Consider the following 11,038-nt stretch of genomic DNA (forward strand, 5'->3'; position numbering starts at 1 on the left):
AGGGGAGAAGATGTATTTTTCCTCTCTGAGAGTCATTTCCTCCTCAGGTGTGACATGGAGGTCTTTCATAATCACTACTGCAAATGTACTCTGTCACAATGGATGATGAAACCTGGGACTTTCTCTTTCAAAACAGTTGTGGGTAAAAGATGGTGACTGGCATGATGACTATCAACTCCTTAACAGCATGTGTGTGACCAGAATAACTTCGCCTTACTAACCCTAAACCAAACTCTTTTATAAAGCATTTGTTAGTTGTTATTTCACTTCAAAGCAGCTCCTCCACAACTCCCCCACAAACACTCTCTAGCATACTCCATACAGTCATGGCAGCAGATACATGAGAGCAGGAGGCTGGTATGGATGGTATTTGTGGTGCCTCCAGCAGTGATTGGATTGGACAAAGCGTGTTTAGCCAGCCCTGGACACAACATGCTGCCAGAGGCTAGAGTTTGGGAGGGGGTTAGAGGGGATACAGTATCTGGAACGGAGTAAGAGGGGGACCGATGAGGGGGAAAAGGGATGCTTATCACTATGGTCTTTAGGAAAGAATGTGGTGAGGAACAGGAGTCAAGCCATTCTCATGCACAGTGATCTTTATTCCTCTCTCTCTCTGTCTGTTGTTCTTTCCTCTTCTAACTTGCTCACTCTTTTCCTATCGGCCTTTTACTCTAGGGTTCTTTACCTCTCTGCCATTATGATGACATCCCTAATTTATCCACCCCTCTATCTTGTGCTCACATACCAGCCATAGACTAGGCATAAAATAGTAAACGTAAATCCGGGGCACTCAAATTAGTATGGTATGTTACGTTTGGTATGGTTACGTGAGACTAGGGCTGTCCCCGACTAAAAATAATCTTGGTCGACCGAGAGTCGCCTGTTCTTTCGACCAATCTATTGGTCGAAATTTTAAAAGGTGTATTTTTCACAACAGTATATAGACACACCCTATGCATTATAATAAAATCAACTAGCCTATACTGTATATAGGCTAATTAGATTGTTTTATGCTTTAAGCACACTGTGATTAATATCAATATTATGACACATAAATGACTCAAGAGAGAGCCAGAGATCAACATAGCCTTATAGCCTAACCTGAAGAAAAAAAACTGTTCCCTATCCTTTCCCTTGCTGATGACCTTAGCTCCTGAAGTTGCCGGTAATAGTCTACACCACTGGTCGGCAACCTTTTCAATTTGGAGTGTCAATTTATCTTACCATTTCTACCAATCTGCATGCCAGTTATGATTTTCAAATGTGGAACAGTTTAATTTAATTTATAATAAACTCTTTGCATCTCAAAATCATTATCACGCGGTTAATCAAAATTCTAAAAGTAACTTCTATTGCCATTGCCAACTATGTAGACTAAAAATAGCATACATAAAGCCAACAAATAAAAACATTACATCCTGCATGTAGAAAATGTCTTGATAAAAATAAATATCCTATAAATCACATTAGCTACACATGGCCTGTCTGCAAGGAACTTGAAACATTGTAACAACTTGGTTAGGCCTGAAGCTCACTCTAGCAAACTTGCAACATTGTATAAAATATTCTGGGCCATCAGAGTTTCCTGCACCAGTGAGCTCAGGACAGACACAGCTGTAGACTATTTGCACAAGGGGTAAGAAGTAATCAGGTAGGCCTATTTCACAACTTTTGAAAGAGAGCTGGAAATATTTCACAAATAGGCTACATTGAGGAACTATTGTCGTTCTCAACGGATGTAAAAACAGACTTTGTTTACTTGCTGTTTGAGGTGAAGAAAAAATTACTTTGAGATGCTCCACAGTGGTGGTGAGTTAAGACAATCAGAAATACTATCAGGTCCTCCTATGGGCACATTTATAGGTCTATATTTGTGTGCAAGCCAGGTAGCCTAGGCATACTTCTGTGCATAATCAGGCGCATGTCCTTAATCAACATTGACAGGAGCGTTACAAACAAAAGACAACTCTGTAAATGGAATTAAATAAACCAAGACTTGTTCCTCACAAGCGTAGCTTATGTTGTGCGGTCCGCAAACAACGTATCCACTCCGACAATGAGAACTGTAAAAGACTGTAATAATAATACATTGAATGCATTAACAGAAATTACCTTAACCAAACAAATATTGTAGATTAGAATGGTAAATGTACTACTGGTGATACTGGTGAGCCATCCCCGCAGTCGCCGCATTGGATTAGTCCACTGAGGCCAGCATGAATCATACGGGTGTCTCGTGTGCCATAACAAATATATTTATTTGCGGTTGCTCGACTAAAAAAATCTTGGTCGACCAACAGCCTATCGACCAAACAATCAACCAGTTGACTAAATGGGGTGAGACAGCAGGTTACTGAAGGCAAAAATGTAATTAGGGTGGGTGGGTGGACATACAATGCGAACGTCTAGCAACCCAAAGGTTGGTGCGCATATAATGTGAACATCTAGCTTTAGCATTTTAGCTAATTAGCAACTTTGCAACTACTTACTACGCTTGAGCTACTTTGCAACTACTTAGCATGTTAGCTAACCCTAACCTTAACCCTTAGACCTAACTCCTAACCTTAACCCTAATCTTAACCCTACCCTTAACCCCCAAGCCTAACATATGATACTATTTGGAGTGTCACACATTTACATTTACTATTATACATCTACCCCTGAGTCCAGGTTGCACATACATCACCAGCAATTCTGTCTCTCTCGCTCTTACTCTTTCTCATCACATTTTCCTCCCCAACACTGGTTTCATTTAACTGTCTTTATATTTCCCTCATCCCTTTCTCTTCATTTGTCACAATGCATTTACTCCAATATTATTGTTGAGTAGGGACAAGACACAGCATCCTGTGCTTGACAATTAGTTGCATTATCAAGGCAATGCTGATAAGGGTATCATTAGAGCAACTGAAATAGCCTTCAATCCACATAGACGGGTCACATGCTGCACTGTTATCTCTGCTGGGCAACTGGGTCACATTGTTAGGTGTGTGTGTGTGTGTGTGTGTGTGTGTGTGTGTGTGTGTGTGTGTGTGTGTGTGTGTGTGTGTGTGTGTGTGTGTGTGTGTGTGTGTGTGTGTGTGTGTGTGTGTGTGTGTGTGTGTGTGTGTGTGTGTGTGTGTCCACTTAACCCATATAGCTCAGTTAGGGTCGCTACTAAATCAGTGGGCCATGTAAATCACAAAGCAGTTCAGATTAGGTTTACAGCAGTTCAACTTTCAGTTTTATTGCACTGAAAATATTTTAATTCAAATTCCCACTATGGTAAACAAAATCTCCCAGGGGAAACTTCAATAAATGTGTTCTTGGACTCCCTTGAAGTCCTTAGCCTACATCTCAGTCTATATATAGTCTGCAACATGTACACAATATATACAGAAGTATGTGGACTCCGTTTAAAATGAGTGGATTTGGTTATTTAAGCCACACCCGTTACCGACAGGTGTATAAACTTGAGTACACAGCCATGCCATCTCCATAGACAAATATTGGCAGTAGAATTTCAGTGAATTTCAACTTGGCACCGTCATAGGATGCCACTTTTCCAACAAGTCAGTTTGTGAAATTTCTGCCGTGCTATAGCTGCTCCAGTCAACTGTAAGTGCTGTTATTGTGAAGTGGAAATGTCTAGGAGCAACAACGGCTCAGCCGCGAAGTGGTAGGCCACACAAGCTCACAGAATGGGACTGCCGAGTGCTGAAGCACGTAGCACGTAAAAATCGTCGGTCCTTGGTTGCAACACTCACTACGAGTTACAAACTGCCTCTGAAAGAAATGTTCATCAGGTGCTTCATGAAATGGGTTTCAATGGCCGAGCAGCCGAACACAAGCCTAAGATTACCATGCGCAATGCCAACCATCGGCTGGAGTGCTGTAAAGCTCACCGCCATTGGACTCTGGAGCAGTGGAAATGCGTAATCTGGAGTGATGAATCACGCTTCACCATCTGGCAGTCCGACTGATGAATCTGGTTTTGGTGGATGCCAGGAGAACGCTACCTGCCCCAATGCATAGTGCCAACTGTAAAGTTTGGTGGAGAAAGAATAATGGTCTGGGGCTATTTTTCCTGGTTTGGGTTAGGTCCCTTAGTTCCAGTGAAGGGAAGTCTTAACGCTACAGCATACAATGGCATTCTAGACGATTTTGTGCTTCTAACTTTGTGGCAACAGTTTGGGGAAGGTCCTTTCCTGTTTCAGCATGACATTGGCCCCGTTCACAAAGCGAGTTCTATACCGAAATGGTTTGTCGAGATAAGTGTGGAAGAACTTGACTGCCTGCACAGAGCCCTGACCTCAACCCCATCGAACACCTTTGGGATGAATTGGAAAGCCGATTGCGAGCCAGGCCTAATCGCCCAACATCAGTGCCCGATCTCACTAATGCTCTTGTGGCTGAATGGAAGCAAGTCCCTGCAGCACTGTTCCAACATCTAGTGAAAAGCCTTCCCAGAAAAGTGGAGGCTGTTATAGCAGCAAAGGGGGGACCAACTCCATATTAACGCCCATGATTTTGGAATGAGATGTTCGGCAAGCAGGTGTCCACATACCCTCTGGTCATGTAGTGTATGTTGAGTAGGCTACACAGCATGAGTGACCTGTCTTAGACTCATACCTGACTGTCTGTGATCTCATTTGAAATCGTGGCCTAAAATGAAACACAATAGTGAAAAATAAGTATCAACATGTTAGTTATCTTTCTTGAGAAACTGAATAGTCAGCCTGAGCCTCTTACAGAGGTATCGCAATCACCCAGAAGTAATTCAGCAGAAGTGGGTGTGTGCATAAATAGTCAACATGCATCTCAGCAATTTCATCACACAGCTCTAGACCTCAACTGGCTGCACCATGATTCATTCAGTGTGAATGCCCCGCACTCATCAGACGCACACACACCACAACCAACCTCTGAGCTTCAACGTAGACTACATCAGAACTAAACACGGATGATGAGAGGCTGCAGTCGTTCCAAAAGCACGCAGAATCTGGATCAGACGGGTAAGGAATTTGGACTTTAGATATTAACGTTCAAAATACGAATGCATCCGTTCGACCAAAACTGGGCTGTGAATAACGAAGTATCGGCTCTGCGGAAGACGTAAACAAGTGCAGATGTCACAGGCGGTGTGTTGTTTTGACGCTGAAGAAATACCTTAGAGTGACGATGATACAATCTATCTGTTTTGAAGACTGACATCCACGTGAGATTACCACACTGACAAATGTTATTTATTGCCCATAAGCAGCTATTTAATTCGAAGCTGACCTACAACAGATGCGTAGCCTACAAGTCCATGCATTCAACACAAAAAGCGGTAGGTTCATAGGATGCAGTGTAAATGTAGCTTGCAATATATGGTCAAAGCTTGACAATTCATTTCTATAGCCTATCTGGGGCTAACAGGATTAGGCTACTGGTGGTTCCCTGAGGAAAGGTATAATGTAATATCATGCATGAGGTTATTGTGGCCGATTTGAATTGACAGTGCTGAATTTATGCTAAATAGTTTATACATTTTAACCACACACTTTGGAATCTGTTTCATGAAAACTAATGTAAACTGAATTTTGAGGAACGGCTATGATCAATATATTCTATGGCAACGATAGACATGCTAGGATACTGATACCCATTGGCATTTGTAGGCTAGTGAGTTTCCCCATGTTATTAGTCATGTGGCTTCTACACTGAGTGTACAAAACATTAAGGACACCTGCTCTTTCCATGACATTGACTGACCAGGTGAAAGCTATGATCCCTGATATACGCCACCTGTTAATTCCACTTCAATCCGTGGAGATGACGGAGAGGACACAGATTAAAGAAGGATTGTTAAACCTTGAGACTATTAAGCCATGGATTGTGTATGTGTGCTATTCAGAGGGTGAATGGGCTAGACAAAATATGTAAGTACCTTTGAACAGGGTAGGTGCCAGGTGCACTGGTTTGTGTCAAGAACTGCAATGCTACTGGGGTTTTCCATGGGGGTTGTTACTCAATATTAGGAAGATGTTCCTAATGTTTGGTATACTCAGTGTGTATCACAGCTGAGATGTGGGAAGTGTTGTGTTAGACCCACTTTCTGTTCATGAGACAATGTAGTGTAGAAGGTCCTGGAAAACTGCCTCACTGTGGAGTTACAACTGCACCAAATGAAAGACTGTCAACTTGGTATGACTTGTGTTTTCACTGCTTCAGTTTCTCATAGGGCACTGCTAAGCCAATGGTTTGACTCTGATTATGAATGACAGGTGGGCTTGCCAGGAAGCCTACCTGGCAGGTTGAGAAATCAAGGAGTTTACATAGTGGCTAAACTTACTGTTGGAAGTCTAAACCTGTTCCAAACCAGATTGATGCTGACAAATAAGATGTATATCAGGTTGGACTGGTTAGATAATGTGAATACAACTACAGCATGCACACATAATCATTCTAAAATGTCAAAAGTCTTTCAGGGGCAGGTTTGAATGTCATTTGCTCAACAATGGTAGCAAAGCTGCATTTAGTGTGTGTAAGGCGCATGCAGTATCCATAGGAAGGCCATGGAAAAACCTCCACAGTATTTACTGTGTTTATTTGTTGTCATAGTGGACAGTCTGCATAGCAACCTGTCTCATGCTTTGACATGGCAAGTTAGTTGTTTACATGGATGCCGTAGTCTTGTTTTTTTTATGACAGTCATTCTTTTGAAGTCTGAAATGCTTCCTCTTCCTTCCCACTAACCAAGGTCTATTGCATAATCAGAAGGCATGTATTATAAACTTATACTGTACCTATCACAGCCAGTTAGGCAGGGCATTTGAGAGAAGATGCCTGTAATGCTTAGACACAACATTTGAGTGAATGTGTTCACCTAAAAGGAGCAACAACTTGCTTTGCTCAAAATAGATTTATCTTAGACTTAGAAATATATAATTGGCTAATGTAAATTGTTATTTACAGCCAAATTCAATGTGGCTTGTATCACAGTAAGTAATATGTTTACAGCAGCCATCGCTCCAAAACGTTTAACTCCGTGGTCAGTTGTGCTATTACATTTTTTTTTTTTAAACCAACACTGGTGTTCTTCCAAGGGGTTGCAATGGCATTTGTAAACATGGTTACCATGGCACAAGACAAGGTCATTGCAATATCAGAGAATAATGTGGTCAGAAAATGCAACATGAGCTGGTTTAAATGGAAAAGGAACATTACATTTTTGAAATTGAAGAAGTGTGAACTTTTAGAGAAGTTGCTTGATCTTGCGGTTTGCTGTTGTGGCACTGCCTACCTCAATCATATTCATCACCGTTATGACCCTTAGGTGCCAATTATAATCACTATGAGGTGTATCCACTATGTGTCCACTTCTGAACATTGTGCATGCATCGGTTGTTGTGTATTATTATCACCAAGTTTTCTGATCCACCATCCAGTTTAATGTATTATTAATGCTTCAAAGGCTTAAGCCTACCTAGCCCAATGCTGCCATCTTATGAACATAAAAAACACTACCTGTATTGTAGAGGGGTGCCACAGATGAAAGGGTATACTAATCTTTGGGTCCACCCTTTTTGTTTGGACCTGAGATCAAAGTTCTTCACAAACACTGAATCTGTTGGTATCCTGAGGTCATGCAAGCATTACAATTTAATTTTGGCATTTACATATCAGCGTATTAATAATTCTCTCCATTGTGATTTGAACAGTGTTTTGGGAAAAAATCTAAGTGTTTTTATATCTCTTTCTGACCAACATAGTGCCCCCAAATTTGTTTTGCACCCTAATAGCTATGTATTTTGGAGCGCTTGTATATCTTGGTGGCATCTCAACCTTTCTTTACTGTGTCTGTAGTAGCCTACACCCTAATACAAGCGCTCCAAAATACATAGCTATTAGGGTGTAGGCTACTACAGACACAGTAAAGAAAGGTTGAGATGCCACCAAGATATACAAGCGCTCCAAAATACATAGCTATATCTTGGTGGCATCTCAACCTTTCTTTACTGAGACTGTAGGCTACTACAGACAATCTCATAGACCACCCAAATAGAATCCATGGATTCTATCTGTGTTTCTTAATCCTAGTCTTGGGGAACAAAGGGGTGCACATTTTTGCCGTAGCACTACACACCTGCTTCAACCCCTCTGCAGACCGAGGTAAAGACAGTTTCAAGTTGGGTATTCACGCTTTCAAACCGCTTGCGCCACAGACTCCAAATAAGTGTCATGATGTTGGAAAAATTGTGCACAACATTGCACATGTCTTATTTTCAGGATTTGGACATTAATTCGCTTTCCAAAGCTAATAAACATGTGGAAATGTGAGCTGCGTTTTGTATTCCTAGTTGAATTAGTTAGGGAGCGTAAACAAAGTACAAACTTTTTTACATTTTAATTTCAATAGCTCGTTGGTCATGTGACCTACTTGACTCAAACAAGGTTCAGAATGTACACTGACTACCCTTATATATTGCACACACTTTAGTTTGTCCATTTTCATCTCACTCGATTTTACATGAATTTTTCAGAATTTAAAACTTCAATAGCTCCTTGGTCATGTGACCTACTGGACTCAAACAAACTTCAGAATGTCCAGACTAGCCTTATATATTGCACACTCTTGTGTACTGTAAAATCACGCAGTGTAACGTACATTTTTCATAGTTTTCCATTTCAATAGCTCCTTAGTCATGTAAATTACACACCTAAGAAGCGTGCAGTGGATATACACCCATATTGCATAACCTCTAGTCATGTATCTTCTATATTGTTGTACATTAATATTTGTTTGACAATTAGGGGGTTCAGTCCAGTGTCTAAATATTAAAGGAAAGGGTTATCTATAATAATTGGTAGTTCTGAGTACATATTTTTATTTTGGCATAATATTTAAGTGGTACACAATAGGAGAGAGACAGATAATATCTCCTTTCATCGTTAATATCAACCATAAAGGAGAAGTACAAGAGTCATGTTTTATTAATTGTCCAAAGCAGGGATGGAGAGTGAGGTGGGTTTGCTGGTCAATACATGTAACCACAGTAATGGTGGCCAGAAAATCAATGAATAAAAATGGAATATTGACAAATTATACAGAAATTGTAGACTTTTAATCTTTTCCAACATGTCAACAGACACTTTACTTAAAATAAGTACAAAACATTTCAGTGTTCACTTTCTCCTTATCCCTGGTTGATGTACATTTCAGAGCCTCTTCAGTGTGGATGGGGTATAGCATACATTTTCAACAAAGACCGCACTTCCAGTTTGTGTTCTTCACTCTGAACTCTTGTCTTCATTCCTAGGCACAGCACACCGTTGGCATGCAAAATATTCAACTGAAAACAAAACACGTTATAAATAATATCAATGCAGTATGACGAATTGGCCATCCTTTGTGTTATATCATAAATTGTCTTACATGCCGTCACTGTTGTAAAAGATTATAAACATGTTAAATAAAGTTACTAACCCAGTCAGTCTTTGGGCCACATCCAGGTTCTTTATCAGTGGCACACATGAAGCAGTTGTTGGCTTTGTTGAACTCTGAGATCATAGGTATGAACTGAACATATGGCTGTCCTACACAACTACATAAACATAAAGAATTTACATTTACTTTGAATTAAATGTCATTACATACCAGAATTTTTTTGTATATCCTCAGCCATTTCTTTTTGCAGTTGCTCCATGTGTTTTTGTGAAGGTTCTATATCAATTTCAAAGTTTCTCAATGATTGCCTCGACTGGTTCACCAACTACTTCTCAGACAGAGTTCAGTGTGTCAAATCGGAGGGCCTGTTGTCCGGACCTCTGGCAGTCTCTATGGGGGTGACACAGGGTTCAATTCTCGGGCCGACTCTCTTCTCTGTATACATCAATGATGTCGCTCTTGCTGCTGGTGATTCTCTGATCCACCTCTATGCAGACAACACCATTCTGTATACCTCTGGCCCTTCTTTGGACACTGTGTTAACTAACCTCCAGACGCGCTTCAATGCCATACAACTCTCCTTCTGTAGCCTCCAACTGCTCTTAAATGCAAGTAAAACTAAATGCATGCTCTTCAACTGATTTTACTGCCTGCACATCCAGCATCACTACTCTGGATGGTTCTGACTTAGAATATGTGGACAACTACAAATACCTAGGTGTCTGGTTAGACTAAACTCTCCTTCCAGACTCACATTAAACATCTCCAATCCAAAATTAAATCTAGAATCGGCTTCCTATTTCGCACCAAAGCATCCTTCACTCACACTGCCAAACATACCCTCGTAAAACTGACCATCCTTCGGCGATGTCATTTACAAAATAGCCTCCAACACTCTACTCAACAAATTGGATGCAGTCTATCAGTGCCATCCGTTTTGTCACCAAAGCCCCATATACTACCACCACTGCGACCTGTACGCTCTCGTTGGCTGGCCCTCGCTTCGTACTCGTTGCCAAACCTACTGGCTCCAGGTCATCATCAAGTCTCTGCTAGGTAATGCCCCGCCTTATCTCAGCTCACTGGTCACCATAGCAGCACCCACCCGTAGCACACGCTCCAGCAGGTATATCTATCTCACTGGTCACCCCCAAAGCTATTTCTTCCTTTGGCTGCCTTTCCTTCCAGTTCTCTGCTGCCAATGACTGGAACGAACTGCAAAAATCACTGAAGCTGGAGACGCATATCTCCCTCACTAGTTTTAAGCACCAGCTGTCAGAGCAGCACACCGATCACTGCACCTGTACATAGCCCATCTGTAAATAGCCCATCCAACTACCTCATCCCCATACTTTATTTATTTATCTTGCTCCTTTGTACCCCAGTATCTCTACTTGCACATTCATATTCTGCACATCTACCATTCCAGTGTTTAATTGTAATTACTTCGCCGCCATGGCCTATTTATTGCCTTACCTCCCTTATCCTACCTCATTTGCACATACTGTATATAGACTTTTTCTACTGTGTTATTGACTTTTTTTTTTTTTTCATGTGTAACTCTGTGTTGTATGTGTCGAACTGCTTTGATTTATCTTGGCCAGGTCGCAGTTGCAAATGAGAACT

At 41.1% G+C, this 11,038-nt stretch overlaps 1 protein-coding gene across 2 annotated transcripts in view; it reads left to right on the forward strand.

The window, feature by feature from the left end:
* The first annotated feature begins 4,830 nt into the window (after window positions 1-4,830).
* LOC120065084 (6-phosphofructo-2-kinase/fructose-2,6-bisphosphatase 4-like) overlaps window positions 4,831-11,038 on the forward strand; it is a 34,160-nt gene continuing 27,952 nt past the window's right edge. For both annotated transcript variants that reach the window (XM_039015797.1, XM_039015796.1), the window contains exon 1: window positions 4,831-4,994. In XM_039015797.1, coding sequence (XP_038871725.1) covers window positions 4,943-4,994 — 52 coding nt within the window. In that variant the 5' untranslated portion in view covers window positions 4,831-4,942. The remainder of the gene's footprint in view (window positions 4,995-11,038) is intronic.

This window comes from Salvelinus namaycush, chromosome 20 (genome assembly GCF_016432855.1).
Source record: "Salvelinus namaycush isolate Seneca chromosome 20, SaNama_1.0, whole genome shotgun sequence".
Taxonomy (NCBI): Eukaryota; Metazoa; Chordata; class Actinopteri; order Salmoniformes; family Salmonidae; genus Salvelinus; species Salvelinus namaycush.